The sequence below is a fragment of the Lasiodiplodia theobromae genome, assembly GCF_012971845.1.
Source record: "Lasiodiplodia theobromae strain AM2As chromosome Unknown scaffold_33, whole genome shotgun sequence".
Lineage (NCBI taxonomy): Eukaryota > Fungi > Ascomycota > Dothideomycetes > Botryosphaeriales > Botryosphaeriaceae > Lasiodiplodia > Lasiodiplodia theobromae.
In genome coordinates this window covers 257,025-274,034 of record NW_023336512.1, presented here as the reverse complement: position 1 = coordinate 274,034, position 17,010 = coordinate 257,025, and the positions used below count along the sequence as shown (strand labels likewise).

General features: G+C 52.8%; 6 protein-coding genes across 6 annotated transcripts; 2 read left to right on the top strand and 4 right to left on the bottom strand.

The window, feature by feature from the left end:
• Positions 1 to 89: 89 nt before the first annotated feature.
• LTHEOB_9733 (Cytochrome P450) lies at positions 90 to 2,042 on the top strand (the record flags this gene model as incomplete). The annotated part of the gene is made up of 1 exon (XM_035519353.1): positions 90 to 2,042. One exon carries the CDS (start codon positions 90 to 92, stop codon positions 2,040 to 2,042), a length of 1,953 nt encoding a protein of 650 aa, XP_035368622.1.
• Positions 2,043 to 4,922: 2,880 nt separating this feature from the next.
• LTHEOB_9732 (uncharacterized protein) lies at positions 4,923 to 5,267 on the bottom strand (the record flags this gene model as incomplete). Its single annotated transcript, XM_035519352.1, has 2 exons — positions 4,923 to 5,102; positions 5,154 to 5,267. 2 exons carry the CDS (start codon positions 5,265 to 5,267, stop codon positions 4,923 to 4,925), a joined length of 294 nt encoding a protein of 97 aa, XP_035368621.1.
• A 4,137-nt stretch (positions 5,268 to 9,404) lies between these two features.
• LTHEOB_9731 (uncharacterized protein) lies at positions 9,405 to 9,854 on the bottom strand (the record flags this gene model as incomplete). Its single annotated transcript, XM_035519351.1, has 1 exon — positions 9,405 to 9,854. One exon carries the CDS (start codon positions 9,852 to 9,854, stop codon positions 9,405 to 9,407), a length of 450 nt encoding a protein of 149 aa, XP_035368620.1.
• A 1,796-nt stretch (positions 9,855 to 11,650) lies between these two features.
• Positions 11,651 to 12,738, top strand: LTHEOB_9730 (uncharacterized protein; the record flags this gene model as incomplete). Its single annotated transcript, XM_035519350.1, has 3 exons — positions 11,651 to 11,987; positions 12,139 to 12,594; positions 12,644 to 12,738. The coding sequence occupies 3 exons, from the start codon at positions 11,651 to 11,653 to the stop codon at positions 12,736 to 12,738; spliced, it is 888 nt and encodes a 295-aa protein (XP_035368619.1).
• A 610-nt stretch (positions 12,739 to 13,348) lies between these two features.
• Positions 13,349 to 14,143, bottom strand: LTHEOB_9729 (Sigma-54-dependent Fis family transcriptional regulator; the record flags this gene model as incomplete). Its single annotated transcript, XM_035519348.1, has 1 exon — positions 13,349 to 14,143. The coding sequence occupies one exon, from the start codon at positions 14,141 to 14,143 to the stop codon at positions 13,349 to 13,351; it is 795 nt and encodes a 264-aa protein (XP_035368618.1).
• A 523-nt stretch (positions 14,144 to 14,666) lies between these two features.
• On the bottom strand, positions 14,667 to 15,839 carry LTHEOB_9728 (Apoptosis-inducing factor 1; the record flags this gene model as incomplete). Its single annotated transcript, XM_035519347.1, has 1 exon — positions 14,667 to 15,839. The coding sequence occupies one exon, from the start codon at positions 15,837 to 15,839 to the stop codon at positions 14,667 to 14,669; it is 1,173 nt and encodes a 390-aa protein (XP_035368617.1).
• Positions 15,840 to 17,010: the final 1,171 nt, after the last annotated feature.

Here is a 17,010-nt window from a genome sequence, read left to right as displayed (position 1 = left end):
AACGGCGGAGGCTATGTCTGTACCGCCTTCTTCACAACAGGGCGCGGCCGTTGCCGCCAGTCCTGCACTTCCCTTGAACCCACTCCAGAATGTCTGCCTCGACTGAAGTGTATCGTGGCGTGTGGAAGGATCACGCCAACGGAGTGTGGACACTGACTCTGACAGAGCGCAGCGGAGGTATCCTTTCTGCAGCTCTGATCATATTCGCTGGCTTTGCATCAGTGCAAGCGTGGAACATTGTCAAGTTTGTGCTCCACCAAGCCTTGTCGTCTCAGAAGCCACAGGATGGATACCGCCACAACCTTCGGACAGTGCTGCGCAACAGCAACTCGCACACGCAAGCGTTCTGGCTCTTCCTTCGGCTGGCCTTCGGATGGCGAAAGAAGCTCGGATTGTCGTCGACCCTGGCTCGTGGCTCCATTGTCACCATATTATCGCTTTTATTCGTTGTCGCTTCGGCCGTGATCCGGCTGTACATCTCACTCATCTGGACGGCCAATGGCGACCAAGTGCTCATCAACAGCACCAGCTGTGGGGCAGTCTCGATTGACTCGGAAGATGTACAGTCTTTTGGTGTTTACTGGACGGACCGGATAGAAGCTGCAGCGACATACGTGCGGGAGTGCTACAACACGACAGATACAAGTCCATGTAGCAAATTACCGGTCAGTAGCCTTAACTGGACCTCGAGTGACGGAGAGTGCCCCTTTACCGATTCAGGCCTCTGTATCACGAACAACTCGGTGCCTCTGGTCATGGACACGGGCTACATCAACTCGAACTACGATCTGGGCATGAACGCAGAGGCAGAGGATGCCATCGACTACCGCAAAATCGTCACCTGCTCACCCATGCGCTCCAACCACGTCGACATCATCTACAGAAACCAGACGGACGAGAACATACTCATGTTCTACTACGGCAACGTGACAATGTTCAACTCCACCTCGACCTACAACTACTCAGGCAACTACCTACGCTACGTCAACGGCTACACCCTGAGCACGCTGGGTTACGACCCCTACAGCGTCGCCAACGTGTGGTTCCCCAACGCGTCCATCACCGACCGCGCCGACGCCGGCGCCTCCATCTTCTTCCTCGCCGCCAACTACATGCTCTACCTCAGCCCAGTCTCAGACCCCATGTTCAGCACCTACGCCGAAGAATGGACCGGGTCCGACAGCGAAATCCTCTCCACCGCCAACTACCCCTGGCTCACCGTCACCATGCTCGGCTGCATCGAACAGCACCAAATCTGCAAAGCCCCGACGTCCGACTCCTCCCGCTCCTGCGGGCCCCTCTCCTCCTCCCGCGGCCTCCCCTGGATCGCCATCGAGGGCCTCGGCCTCAGCGGCCGCCAAACGGCGACGGCAGCACGGCTGATGTCAGCAGCAGCAGTACAACAGCCGGACCTGGGCTTCGTCGCGCGCTGGATGCCGGGCGACCCGCTGCTGGCGTCGCGGACCGAGGTCGACGGCACGCAGTTCGCCGCGCTGCCCGTCGACCAGTGGCGGCGCGAGGTGTCGCGCTGGTTCGCCATGAGCCTCGCGCTGATGCAGGAGAGCGTCGTGCAGTACGTGACGGGGCCGTCGGACCCGGGCTTGCGGCGCTTCGTGCTCGACGTGAGCGAGGATCCCGACGCGCTGGCGGATTGCCGGCAGCAGCGCGTCAGGAGGGCCGGGTCCGGGTATACGAATTTTCATCTGGGCGCGGTGATTGTGGTGGTGGTGGTGGGGTGCGCGCTGTCGTTTGTGGGGTTGACGGTTGATACGATTGTTGGGTTTTTGGAGGCGCATTTTCACTTTTGGGAGTATGGGAGGTTGCAGTGGTTGTTGGATGGGACTTTCCAGCAGCAGAGGCTGGCGTATGAGGCTGCGGGCGTGGCGAACTGGCGTGATGCTGCGAGTTACGTGCCGGTGACGGATGAGAAGACTTTTCCACTGATTGATGGGCTGGAGCGGGATCATCCGCGTTTGCATCAGAAAAATGCCGACGAGGTGGACGCTCAAGAGGCTGGGGCTGATCTCAAGGCCGCAGGTTGAAGCTCTTCCATGAGCAATATTAAATCTAGTCCCAATATATCAACATGTACTATCACAAACACAGCGTATTCAGAGAGCTCCAAACGATACAGAAATTGTGAGAAAGAGGAAGCGAGCTTTCTTGGAGTCAATCATTGAAAGTCGGAGAAAAATGACCAGGTTTGAGTCACTGTGAGGAGGATCAGTTTCCGCAAGAAAGAGGACTCAGAATAGCGAGATGATCTACGAACGGCTATTGGTTACACAAAAGCTAACTAATATTTTGCTGAAATTGGCGACTTGCATACGCTGACTGCACGTGGTGTGGGGCTGAAACAGAGTGCAGCCACGTCTTTTACACGCCGCCCCCTATCTTCTAACTTCAGCTTTCATGCCATGGGTCTTTGCGAGGCATGTGTTCGTTGCACTCAGAATTTTCTGCGTTGGCTCATTCATGAAGCTAGCACGGGCTCGGAGTGGATTAGCGCAGGCCATCTCTCATTCCCCGAGATTCTTTCATCCGCACCCAGCTGCGATCTTTGCTATCTGCTAACAGAAAGTTGCATGCGGAGATTTCGAGCATACAGCGAAGAGTTGCTGAGCGAAGAAGTCCTTTTAGATTATGTAAAGGCACGAATGTCCGACGAGCCCCTTACCCTGGACCTTTCCAAATATTTCGAGACCAAACAGGTTGACCAATTGTGCATCTTGTCAAGCTCAGCGGGATTATGGTGGAACCTGGCAATTTGGGCAGAAGCTGGTAAGAGGCAATGGGTAAAAGGAAGGACATCATTAACAAAAAGTAGGATCATCATTGGACAGGAGAGGTCATATAAACTGCATTCCGCCAATCCGTCAAGATGACTCCCAAGAGAGTTACGATCAAATTCGGGAATGGTTCAGTAATTGTCGAGTAAACCACACAAGGTGCAAGACGGCTATTTCTAACCATCCAATTGACGAAGGCTTCATCCAGCTTCCTACTCGCGTCATCGATGTCAGCCCAAACCAAGATCCAAGCCACGTGCTCTTGATCAAATCTCAGGGCAAATATGGGCACTACGTTGCATTGAGTCACTGTTGGGGACCACCATCCAAAAAGCCGTTGCAAACAACCGAAAAGACCCTATCACAACACGAACGTGGAATTGAGCTCAAAAAACTACCAAAGACCTTTCGGGATGCCATTATGGTTACCCGCGAGATCGGCATCCGCTATCTCTGGATAGACTCTCTGTGCATTGTTCAACAAGACAAGACTGAGTGGAATCATGAAGTCCTTCGAATGGGAGAAATATTCGAAAGGGCCCAAGTAGTCATTGCAGCGACCACAGCTAGAGATTCGTCAGAAGGCTTGTTCATGTCGGGCCGTCACCCCACTGACCCGATTTTGAAAATACCCTACCGATCTGATGAAGATGATCGGGATGAAGAAATAATGGTGTCTTTCTCTGCCCCGGTTCCTCCATTGAAGGAAGATTGTCTGTGGAACAGAGGATGGACATTTCAAGAAAAGCATCTCGCACGTCGGATGCTGATCTTTGGCAACAGTGGTATTTTCTGGACATGCAAGAGTACTGGAAGAATACTTGGTGATCGTGGGCTCTCTTACAGAAAATGGAGCCCGCTTGGCAAACACTGGCTCGAAGATGTCGAAGGATATTGCTGGAAAGACTTGACGTACGAAAGTGATCGCCTGGTGGCGATTGAGGGTCTGGCTAGAGAGTTGAAGAAGACGCGCTCGGATACCTATGAGTTCGGAGTCTGGTCTAGTGAAGCTCACGAAACTCTTTCCTGGATTGTTGATCGACCGAGCAAGGGGCATCCATCTGGAAGCCGGGTCCCTGGGATCCCCAGTTGGTCCTGGGCTTCTGTAACCGGTTCCAAAACATTTCCTACAGATGCCTCGGGATTCTCTCACTTACCTCCAGCCATAGCAGAAGACCGCATCGCAAGACCTGGGGAAAAGAAGGTCATTACTTTCAACGGTGGCAATGTCCTCTCCGTCGCGAGCCACCTCAAGCCAGCTTCGTTGTCTCCGGGTTGTCGGTGTCTCAGCAATAACGAGTCGTTCCATGAACCGAGCGACAGTCACTACGAATCCGAGTGCAATCAGACTTCTTCACAACGCGATGACTTTTGGATTTTCAGCCCTCGGGAAACACAACCATTAAACATGAGAGATTCCAGTGCTAAGTCTATTGGGTGGGCGTATTTTGATGAGAAGAGCGTTGAGGATTTCCTTTGTCTTTTATTGTATGAGGTAGAAGGGAAAAAAAAGCTTCTGGGAGTACCTTCGTAAGCAAAAGGTTCGTTCTGGCGGGTCAGTATACTACATCGCACTACTCTTGGAGCAAGTACCAGAAACAAAATCATTCCGTCGAGTTGGGCTAGGATTGATTACGACCAGGAGCTGGTTCGATGATGAACTCTTGCTATCTATATCTATTGTGTAGACAGTCTTCGTTCTTATGCGCTATCCTTTTGCTAAAACCTATCCTGAGAGATTGGCTGGGCACGTTATACATGATCCTTTTTTCTCTTCTATCCTGCAGATATTGTGTTCACTTTCCATTTTCCGTGCAGCGCATTATGCGACCTGCTTGGTAATGATATTGTAGACTTGATACAGTTTCCCAGTCAGTGCCAACTCTGTTATTATGGTTCTTCCATTGATGCATGCTGGAATGTAAGCAGGTGTAGACGAGATCACTCGTTTGGCTCATTAACAATGCAGCCCGAAATGGTATTCAACCACACACACCGATATTTGATCATACAGAAGATGCCACAAGATGTCTGCGATTGAAGTGAGGTACTAAGATTACAAGTCGTCTCCATCATCTAATCGTGATCTTGATGTCTTATTCAATACATATACTCCCTCTTATTTGTCTTCTTCTACTGCTTGCGGTGCAGACCACCAGTGTCTCCGGTATCGTGAATCGCGTTGGGAACGGCACGCTCAACGCTCTCGGGGAGCTTCTCTTGAAGCTTCTGGGGGACAATCGAGGCAGCGCCACCACCCTTAGCGTGCGACTTGTTGGTGGACTGGCCCGGCTCAGGGCCGGTAGGGTGGATCTAATAACCAATTAGCATTCCATCCGGTGGATCGTCTAAGCTACCACTTACGGAATCTGGAAGGTTTTCCTCAAGACTTTGAGGGGCCTTCTCTTGTACCTTTCCAGGTACCTTAGAGGGCGCGGAAGCGTGCGAAACGCCTTGTCCATATTTGTTCTCGGCCATGGTGAGAGGTTGAGTGATTTGAGCTTGAGTGCAAAGAAAGGGAGCTTGAACTTGATGAATGCAAGACAGTTGGGTGGATGAAGAAGATTATCAGCTTGAATTGACGTTACTTATAAGGTCACTATAGGGTGGGTGACGTATCGAAGCAACAAAGACCTAAGGATTCGCGTGGCGGAAGTCGTGACGTAGCGTATGCTTCCCTTCCATCGTCAAAATGTACCAGCACCAAGACAGAACTCCGTGCTCACGTGTTGTAGTCTTTGTGTGCAGCGGTATTTTCTGACGCAATCCAATGGTTTTGGTGTTCCAGACTTCATAGATCGAGCTGCACAGCCCCAGCTGACGTTCTGGGCATCGCCGCCTGCCGGATGCGGCCGGCGCAACTATGCGGGGCCGTTTCCACTCGCTAGCCTCCCGTGCCTAATTTTGAAAATCCCACGCATCATCACCTGTTCCTATGGCGACGCGAGCTTATTGATTTTCGTCTTCCGTAAATTGACTCCCTGCAAGCTTCATCCTTTGTGCATTATGCTGCATCACGACTCTGATGGATGATGCAAGGACTTGGAAGCTCTATACTATAGTCAAGCATGCTCCAACCAGTCATATTTCTTACCACTCGTGAGAATTATCCTAATGAAATAAGAAAATGATCGTTGATCTTTTCAACATATTGTTCAATTTGGAGTCAAGATATAGGAAAACAGAAGTTGCGGCCATCTACTAATGTAGCTAGCCCAAGAAACCTGAATTTACAAACATTTGCATCAAATTTGTCAGGTACACTTGCCAATGACAAGCCTTACCGCTACCAGGGAACGTTTCAAACGGCATGCGATCACATACCGAAACGTCGGCCTCTGGGCCGAGTCACGCGCATTGGAAGAATCTCCAGCTACTGCTTCCGTCTGGGTTTATATGCAATTGACACTATCCAGAACCAGCAGTAGCAAAGTTGTTATTCAATGTCGGCGACTAAATTTTGTGGTAGTAAAGAGATTTAAAATGCTTGATTCTTAAACAACGCCAATGTTTGTGCCACTCTCATGCTAGAGTGCTTGTGTCAAAAATCCTCACCCGGATTGGACTACTTTCGTCCACTTTCTCATATGCGATTCGATGGTGGGAAGCCCATTTCTCTAGCTCAGAATTGGAAAGGCTTACCATTCCTTGATCCATGCGGACCCTCTGCAGCCCATCAACGCAATCCACAACAAGCCGCAGCGCATCCACCCGTCGGAACACGCGCGCGCTGTAAGTTTGATGCACGTAGACAGCCATTGTTGTAGTTATCGCTGCCGCTGCAAAGCAACTCAAGAGGCCGGTGGCCAAGATGGCTGGCACGTAAGTCATCCGGTAGTACTCCTTTGAAGCGGTGCTGCTGACGTTGTACCAATAGATCGGCTTATCGCGCGTTGCATTGGACGCAGCAACTTCGTATAGTATTCGTTGAGATTCGGCCGATGCGTAGAGATAGTTAAGAGCAAGTTTTGAGAAATCAGTGCCGTTGTCACACTGCATCGGGCAGTGAATCGAATTCACCCTACAATCCAGATGAGCGCATCCAGTGCGCCCCGCCGTGGTCGCGAGGGCGGGGCCGATTCCAGGAATTGCGGCTCCAGGAGAGCGGTAGTTAAGGTTTGTCTGCCACATGGCAAGGGAAGACGGCACTGTTACCGTCTCGGCAAGGAAACTCGATTCTGATAGTGTCCATCGTCGGCTGTCATCTCGCGTATAGTTGAGCCGTCCTTCTTGCCGGTTCAGCCAGCATCTTACACCCCAGTAGCTCATGATCGATTTTGTTGCCGAAAACCCACTGGATGTCATGTTCACTGCCACAGGCCTGATGATTCCGTAGGTCGACGAAATGAAGCCACCAGTGGAGTTGAAAGAGTCCAGGTAGCCTAGGTATACGTCTGTAGCGTTCGAAGAGAAAGCGGCAAACTGATATTGGTCATTGTATGCTCCTTGAATGTCTGCCGGGATACCTGGAACGTGAGCTTGGAGCAGCTGTCCATCGGCGGCCGTGGATTCGATCACTGAAGTGTACCCACCCGTGGGTCGAATACTGAATGTCTTCGGATCCGGGTGTTCGGGCACGCAGTTGACCGTGAGGCGAAAGCCAGGGACATCGAAGAGTTGAGTTATGCCTTGAGACAAATTACGCATGGAGCCTGTCGTCGAATTGACGCCTATGTAAGCGCCGTGGTCCAACTTGGAGGTGGCGTCTGAGAAACTGAGGCCGGTGAGGAGCCGGTAACCCGATTTGCAATTTCACTTCTTTGAGGGATGCTCAAATTGAATAGGTCACCGTCCAGACCGATTGTGTCCACTGTTCGAGGAGCCTGGGAGTCGATAGTACGGTCAGAAAGTGATCGAATCACGCTGCAATGCTCTACACCATCCATGAATGCTTCGTAAGCCACCACGTTGGACAGTGCCAATTTTGCGATGGCTGAAGCTAAAATGAGCATAGCAAAGAGCAGTAGTCTCCAGGTTTTTCCGCGCAGCAGTGCTGTGAAGTTCAAGAAATCGTAGCTTCCTCCGGTGGAAGTGCTGACCGCAATCAGGCTGGTTAGAGGAATCCCGGTACAGCCTCGTGAGTGATGCTCATTGACAGCAGAGACCCGTGCACTTCCAAACCACAAATAATTAAGAGCCGCCATCAAGCATGGTCCCACGACCGCGCTGCACACAACGTCCACAGCCTTGGCTTGGGACTGGCTCATTTGCCCACCAAGCCTTTCCGCAGAAAAGCTTCTGGATGAGATGCCTTTCTTATTAGCAATGTGAAGCCACGCAACCGCCGAAATGAGGGGCACAAGGGCCGACAACATAACAAAAGCCGTATGGTTCCTCCATACACTTTTCCAAGATGCTATCGACGTCTGTGAGTTGTTTCTGCCTCTCATCGCACGGACTTGGAAAGGAGCATTGGGGTCACATTGCAGTAGGCGTGCTGAAGAGTGGTGATGGTCTTCGCAGTAACATGCCGCCATGGCTGATATAACCAGTCAGTCTTTCATTATCAAACGAGTAGATGGTAAAAACACTTAGACCTTGAGAACACCTCTGAAAAGATATTGCGGAGCTCACGAATTTACCCAAGACACAATTTTGCGAGAAATGGAGGGGAATAGTCCTTTGGAGACAAATGCGCAAGAGCAGCTTTTATCCTTTGTCAGAGCTGAGCGCTGAATCATCGCCTCTCACACAATGAAATGACTCGAATAACCCTACACCATCCGGTAATCGGTGCAGAGGTATCTCAAAAAATTTACGGGGAATTTCTGAGCCTCTCAGGACCGTATGATACACCAAACCCACTGGACTAAGGCGCATCCGGCACAAAACACGGCTTGGATGCAAAAGTCCGCAGACAATCTCTCATGAACAAAGTATTACAAGACGTGTGCTGCATCTGGACGATCTCATGTTATTAATTTACTATTGACTACGTGTCACGCAAAGTTCACAGCTTATGCAAGACCTGCTGGATGCAAAAATAGCAAGGTGGCTATGCTATTCCGGCTGTCATACAGTATTTGGCTTCAAAGGTCTTGGTATCATCGGCCAGACCCAGTCTATAGAGCCACAAAACGCTAAGACTGGTTGGCTATATAGGTCTGGTACCCTACGTTTCCAGAGAACCGGAAAATGTTAGTGGCCCGCCTACACGGGAGCCGCTCTACGTAGTATACCTACTCTACCCGAACTCGACGAACTCATTCCAAAAATTTGGTTTCATTCTTACATAATCAAGGTCGCTATCTACAGGAGGCATGATTGCTGGATGCAAGCTACAGACTAGTGGGAATTTTACCTATCCGACGAGTTACGGAGTTCAGAACAGCCACGAAGCTGCGCTGCGGAGTTTATTCGCCCGCGTTTAGCCGCACCATCATCTAAGCTCAAAAGTACATTCCGGGTATTCTAGCCCTAATAGTTTTCCGTTGGAAGCAAGGGAGATTTAGTGCCCGCATCCAAATCAGTACCTTCGTAGTATTATTACATGAGGCATGCGAGACAATTCTCAATAAGCCGGCGTTCTATCACATCGCCAGGAATGTCAATACCGTCCAGGCCCCCCTTCCAACCTTTATGTTATTCGTCGCGCCGCAGATTGAAGTCAGAGAATCACTCCTCGTAGTCGTACCAACAGAGATCGAATAGAATAGGAACATCCACGAAGATCCAGTCCAAAGCGGCGACCACATCTTTGCCCCGCAGGGTGCCTTGCTCAATCCTCTTGACCAGGGGGGTGACAACTTGGTTCTCGATGTAGTCAGTGGCCCAGTCAGGATCCAGGTAGTCGAACTCTCCATCCGGATCCTGGAGTAGGAGCGACATGTATTCGCAGTGGTGCGCATATCCACACTGCTCTCCAGGGACGAGACTGACTTTGAAAGCGCAGCCTCTACCACAGGTCAACTTGAAACGCCGCAGGTGGCAGGCGTAAGGACCCAGGAGCTTGACCCAGGAACGGAAGGCTGCCAAGCCTTCGCGTGACTTTTCGACGCTCCAGGGAATCATCGGGAGATACTCCTGAAAGAACTCCTCTCGAATTTGCTTGTTGATTTGGCACATGGGGGGAAAGTGGAGGGGGACGCCGCAGAGTCGATTCGAAAGTCGCGGGTCGACACTTTTTCTGCGGAGCAGTCTGACTCTATTGCCGTAGTGCTTGTAGATCATGAAGCGAACCTCTATCGGAAGGGATAGAAAGCCCGTTCGGGCTGTGGAAGTAGTGCCTGCATGGCCTGGAGCAGTTAGTAAGTCAGAACTTCTTCTTTCAAACGGATTGTTTGGGTCAACAGAAACCGTGAACGTACCTGGGAACTGGCTGCCGCCTGCCAAGGATGGCGCTGTATGAGAAATACTCTGGTCGGGAGGCATAGCACAGAATGGTTGTGGAACAGTAAAGGATGGAATGGAGGATGGGGTTCTGTGCCCGTGTCCGGGTCGGGTTTGTAGCGGAGTTGGACATGGCAAGCGGAGATAGGGTAAATTATCTCTTGGAGCAGGCTGTGAATGAGAGCAGACTGTGAATGTCGCTGGCGAGGCATAACACCCTTGCACCCATTTCACTTCTCCGGGAGGACCATTTGGCCTGCGACGCTAAACCTATCTAAGACTGGGCGCGCAGTAGCAAAGCCTCATCACTCCTTTCCATCTTGCCATCCCACACTGACCCCCCAACATCGCAACCGCAAGTGAAGTGAAGATCGCAAGCGCTGCCGCCATGAAGATCTTGATCGCGATTCCTCTCACTGTTGCAGCCACGCTCTGGACTCTCTCCGCGGCGTATGTTGTTTACATCATCGTCGCTGTCATCAAAGCCTCCATCACTTCCAGGAAGAACGCCGCCATGTCCATCAACGGCTTGCGTCATCGGCACATCGTCTAAAGCGTACAACTAAAAGGCGCCCTCTACATCGTAAGTCTACAAGATCTCCGGAGCGAATACACCGCACCTTATCTTACACGCTGCGTAGACTCGAAAGGATGCCAGATTCCAAGTTCCCTGACAATTATGAATAAGAGGCACCAAACAGGCCGGCTGATGGCACATCCAGAATGCTTGATCATAGCTTATAGAGCTCGGTAGCTGCTCAATGAAACGAGTCAAAGTCAACCAATCTGCTCTTACGTGTGGATAAACAATGTCGGCATTGCCGAGTCCCTCTCATTGTTTTCACACAATAATGTCCAGCCCAGCTTTCCAGAAGTCTGGGTAATTGCGTTTGATGTCATATTTCCATGATTCCGATCCAAAGGCTTGGGTAACGTGACGTCTTCCAGAGAAAATAGCTGGATGGACAGCTCGAGTGATAGAAGGGTCACACTGGCAAATGTTTGAATGTTCTATACGGCCAGGGATACTACATTAATTTTCTCATGAGGGGGAGCTGAAGCTAATGTCCGGATGCATTTGTCTAATTTTTAAATCTACATTTGCGTCCGGACGTTAGCCTCAGCTACCCACGTTTGTAAGACATAAGGCGAGGTAGTCATGCTGGTCGGTTCTAAGAGAAATGAGAGAAATGGGAATTCATTCTTGATTGGTTGTTTAGATAGCATTAGAATGTATGTGGAGTCTAGACGCATGGGAGGTAAACTTTTGCGCGAGGTGAGAAATGATGCAATGCGCCGGACTTCACTTCGCGAATATACACGGCCAGTTAAGCCAAATTTCATGTGCGCCCGGCGTTTCCTCGGCGCTATTCTTTGCTTCCATATCTATGCAATATCTTGCGACTCCTTCCCTTTCTTTCCTCTTCACCTTCAGCGAACGCACAGCGACAGCAGCAACTGCAACCGCAACCGCAACACCAGCAGCAGAAGCAGCAAAAGCAGCAAAAGCAGAAGCAGCAGCAGCAGAAACAATGGCCGGCTTCGAGAACAACAAGCCCGCTGAGAAGAAGACGGCTCTCGTCCGCGGCGCGCGCGCCACGCGTGGCCTCGGCGAGCCGATCAACGCCGCCGCCGCCACCACCGCTCACGAGAGCGGTCGCGAGCAGACGACGCGTCCACCGCGTGCCGACCAGCGCGAGCGCGAGCGCGAGACCTTCCGCGTGCTAGAGGCTCCTTCCTCCCAGCGCGGCGCCAAGGTCGAGCGCGAGCGCAAGAAGGCGGCGGAGCAGGCGAAGAAGAAGGAGCGCGAGGAGGCCCTGACGCCGAGATCGCTGGTCATCCGCGCTGATAACAGCGGTGTTGGCCTGGGTGAGGCGGTGGTGGTGGCTCCTGCCGCCGCTGCCGCCGAACCTGCTCCAGCTCGACCACCGTGTTCCCACCTGGCCTACTCTCAGAGATGCGGGCCTGGCTGGGGACAACCATCCTGCTGCCGGAGACAGCGGCGCTCGTGAGAGCGTAGCTGTGACCTCTGGCACGCAACCATCCGCGTCTGTCCACTATGCGGCCCCCAATGGCAGCGTTTTGGACGATGCACAAGAACCGATTCCGGAATCATACTATGATCAACTTCCGCCCGGCTTCTCGGAAGAGCAGGCCGAGGCATTGTGGAGGAAGAAGGAACGCCCCTTCTGCCCGCACTGCCACCTGAGGCACCCTCCGCCGCACGATCCGGAATTGTTCGAAGTGAACAAGAAGCGGAGGAATGCGCGGAAGAAGGAGCGCAAGCGCGAAAAGAGGGCCGAGGAGCGCGAGCAGCAGCAGCAGCAGCAGCAGCAGCAACAGTTGCAGCAACAGCTGCCGCCTCCCCCTCCGCAGCGCGAGCTGCCTCCTCCGCCTCCTCCACCACCTCCGCCGCCGCCCTCGCTGCCGCCTCGCCAGAGCGCGGCGCCGCGGTCAAGAAGTAGACCTCGTTGCGGTAGGTGCGGTAACTGGCACATGGGTGCTTGCCGTGCTGTATTCTGCAGCAGTTGTGGCCAATACCACGAGCGTCAGGCAGATGGCCGTTGTCCGCAGCGCATCATTGACCACCAGAACGGGGCGCTGGCCGAATCTTTTTTAAATCAGCTGGCCACCAATCCCGGCTTTAGGGAGAACGTGCACGATCAGCTCACGCGTATTGAAAGAGAGCAGCGGTCCAGATCACGCTCGCCCAACCGGCACAACTCGCACTCCCGTCGCCGTAGGTCTCGCTCGCTGTATGGGCGCAGGTAGGCTGGCGATATATTCCGATTGGTAGCCCTCCACTGAAGTGGGGTTCGCACCTTTCGACTGATCAGATACTAGGAACGAGGTCACTGCAGTCATCTATGGAGATTGCACTTGTTAACATACACGCATAGGAGTCATCAACAACTCTCAGCGTACACTAACTGGCATGTAGCGTGCCAGTACTGTTATGAGGAACACTGAAACATAGAATAGAGGCGGCGTTGGGCCGGCAAGAGGAGGAACACCAGCGAATGGTCCGCACTTCTACGTAGTGCTGGTGATCAGTAGCCCTTCACCGTACTGGTGAGCGGTGAAGCTAAGACGGACCACTGTAGAATCTTGATGTTGTCATGGGTATGGTATGTGGTGCGAGACCAAGGAAGAAAAGAAGAAAAAGAAAAAAAATACAAGTGTGTACCCTCATCGCCAACTCATCATCTCAAGTTCTTTTTATAATCAGTTCATAGCAACACGTAGTAAATCACCCCCAAACCCAGAGCACCCTTCGCGACCCTCTTCAACTTCGCCACATCCACCCACCTCGCCGTCCCCTCCGCCGCCGAACAGATCCAGTCTGCCAGCTCCCACCGACTCACCTCTTCGTCCTCCCCATCATCCACCGGCACATAAAACTCCAAACTCTCATCGCACATCGGCTGCCCACACGCCTCATTCCCACACCGCGCCACCAGCCCCAGCATCTCCCCCACCCCCACCTTCCTCCTCCGCTGAAACGGCAAAAACTCCATCTCAAACCCCTCGTACGGCCGCCCATCATCCCCTCGGCCACCCCTCGCAACCATCCCCGCCGCCACCTCCTCCGACACCGTCGCCCCCGGCCCCAACACCATCATACACCCATCATCATCACCATCATCATGCCCCCTCGACGGCCTACTCCACGCCGTCCTCGCCGCCGCGTGCGCGAACCTTCTCGCGCGCGACACGAGCGTCGGGACGCCGCAGTGCATGCAGACGAAGCCCCACGCGTCGCGGCGCGCCGGATTCCATTCGATCAGGCAGGAAGGCGAGGTGTATGTGTGTGAGGAGGCGTCCCAGCGCGGGGCGGGGCGGGCGATGAGGCAGCGCGCGCAGGGGGGTTGGGCGCAGAGGGCGCAGCGGGCGGGGTGGAAGGGTGGTCCGGTGGTGGTGGTGTGCGCGGGGCGGGAGAGGTCGCGGGTGATGGCGTTGTGTTCGGTGTGGTGGCAGAGGCAGCAGCGCCAGTGGGCGATGGGTTGGGGGGTGGTGGTTGGCATTTGGATCTCTTTTGGGGGATTTCGGTTTCGTTTCTTGCTGGATTGGTGGTTGGATGGAGTCTAGTTGCTTTCGGTGTTGCTGGATGGTAAGTCAGATTGCTCGTTTTGATGCTATGGATAGAGCTTTGAGGTCAGTGGAGATGCAGAAATATGCTAATATGTACCGACCAGGTCCCGCCTGGGAACGAAGAGATAGAATGCAAAGGAAAGAGAAGTAACAGGCGAAATAGGCGCAAGTAATGCAGCATCGGCTGGAAAGCTCGTTTCTTTTTGTAAAGTGTCGGTGCCAAGAGACCGTCGAAGGAGAACAAAGGGCAAAAGCAAAAATAGGCGATGCACTGGTCATCAATGGGGGTTTCTTTGTACTGATCTATTAATGGGACCGTCTACTAACAGTGGCGCATTCTAATTCAAGCGAGCTGCGACGGTAAAGAAAAGAAAGAAGGAAAAGTGCCGACTCGGGGCGGGATATCGGTAAACGTAAAACATGAAAAACGGTGATGGTGAACAAAAGTCAGGCTCTCTAGTAAGTCTTCTTCTTTGTCCACTTCTCTCCCATGACGGTACCAACTCCCTGGTCCGCAAAGAAAGTCTTGCCCTTGAACATGTAACCGAGGTAGCTAGGCAGCCAGTAGTTGAAGAGGACACCGACCGACTTCTTCCTCCCGACAGGCACAATCATACTCTGGGCTGTCTGGCCGGTGTACGTAGGCTGTGCCTTGGACTTTCCGTTGGTCAGATCATACTCGATGACGGCGGTGAGCGGTGGGATGGAGAACTGAATGTCCATGATGCCACCCGAGGAATACGAGGCGATGTCGCCAACAGCGTAGACACGCGCGCCGGGGCCGGCAGCTGTGACTCTCTGTGTGTCGTCGACAGCGACGGCGCCGCGCTCATTCAACCACGAGTTGGGCAGGAAGTCGTTGTTAAACTTGGAGCCACGGGCGTCGATGAAGAGGTCTGCGGTGGTCTGAGAGCCGTCGCTGAGGTGCAGAGCCTCCTTTCCGTCTGGGCCGGTGCCACTGGAGACGATCTTGATGTTGTGGACGACGGTGACGCCCATGTCGTTCAGGTACTTCTCGGCCCGCTGGCCGACGTCGGACCGGACGCGGGAGAGGAGACCGGTCGAGCCCGAGTAGAGGAGGATGTCCTTCTTCTTCCCGTGGTCGAAGCCGAGTTCTCCGGCTGTCTCGACGCCGACGGCGCCACCGCCGGCAATGACGATCCTCTGGGCGGTCTTGAGCTTGTCTCGGAACTCGGCGAGGGCGGCCTGAGTTTCCTCTTTGGGCACAGCAGGGCTCCAAAGCGGAGACTTGGACGAGGCGCCGGTAGCGATGATCAAGGTATCGTAGTGGATCTTGGTGGAACCCTTCTCGGCCTTGACGTGCTCGATGGTGATCTCCCGGGTTTCTGGGCTGATGGCACGTGCGTAGGCCTGGACAAGCTCAAACTGCTTGTAGCCGGAGAAGCCCTTGCTGATAGGGACCATGATCTTATCGAACGGGATTAGATCCTCTCGTGAAGTCATCCGCGGAGAAGCGGGCTTGAAGTAGAAGTGATCAGAGGGGTTGACAAGGATGAGCTTGTAGTTGGACGAATCCGGGAGCTGGGGAATGACATGGCGGAGGAGGTTGTGGGAGATGCCAAGGCCTGCGAAGGAGCCGCCGAGGACGACGATGTTGTGCGTCGACATTTTTCTTTGTTGTTGTCTTTCAGTTATCCTGAGGGGAGATGTGCAGTGGTGGTGTTGACATTGTGAGGTAGCTCGCGGGTGTATTTGAAGGGTTGCATGATAGGCATTCTACACTGGCTGACGCAAGCAATGTGGAAGATTTCTCTGAAAGCACAGCAGGTAGAGTCAGTTGTGTGGTTGATTTGGCAGCAACTAAGGTATCTCGGCGATTTGACAAGGCCGTGCGCCACCAAAGCTCAGCCGGGGCGCCGAGACCAGGGCGAACTCGGGCCAACACGTGGTCCGCGATCGACGGGCGCTTATGGAGCAGCCGGTTCTTTGTCAGCCTCGGATCCCGCTACTTCCGGGCCGCCCCTCTTGAAGTCACTAAATTGAGGCACATCTGCAGACAGGGGATTACAAATAGGCAAGACTGTGGTATTCCTGCTAAAATATAGAAAGGAATGTTCCGTGCGCCTCGCTTGCAATTTCCAGTCTTCGTCGGGCGTTTTGGTGCCGACGGACCCGGCGTCTCCGAATAACTACTATAGCTCTCTCGCTCGGACTTAAACATGTTGCCTTCCTATACGTTTTCTGGGAAAAGACAAAACATCAAGGCAAATATCACATATCTGCATTTTCAGTCAATAACATATCCGACATCAGATTACAAAGAATACTTACAAGCCTATGCAGATCATGCCCTCCAGATAGTTCGATTTACCGTCCTGCAAGACCGAACCCGTCACCCATATCCCGATGCCGCATACCACAAGCCCAGGACCAACCAACTCCAAAGTAACCGGTTGTTTCATTGCCCATCCGAACAACACCATGGCGGGAAAGACGACGAGGTTCATGTGAATGACACTACTGGTAGCTACCAGCACAGCTTGGTCCATCTGATCTATATAAGCCGCCAATGTGATCGTGGTGTTCTCCGGGAAATTGATCAGGAAGGGTAAAATTATCACGGTGATTGTTGTCTTGGAAAGGAAAAATTCCTGAGCCAAGTCTTCGATGCCGTTCAGCAATGCGAGGCTGCTGTATATGGTGCCTATAAGGACGAGCGCTAAGGACCAAAGCGCAAACCGTTTTGGGAAACTCTCTATTGTAGTGCTTTGCTCTGAAATGCCTTGCTCCGAAATACTTTGCTCTGAAATGCTTTGCTCTGAAATGCTTGAAATGTTGT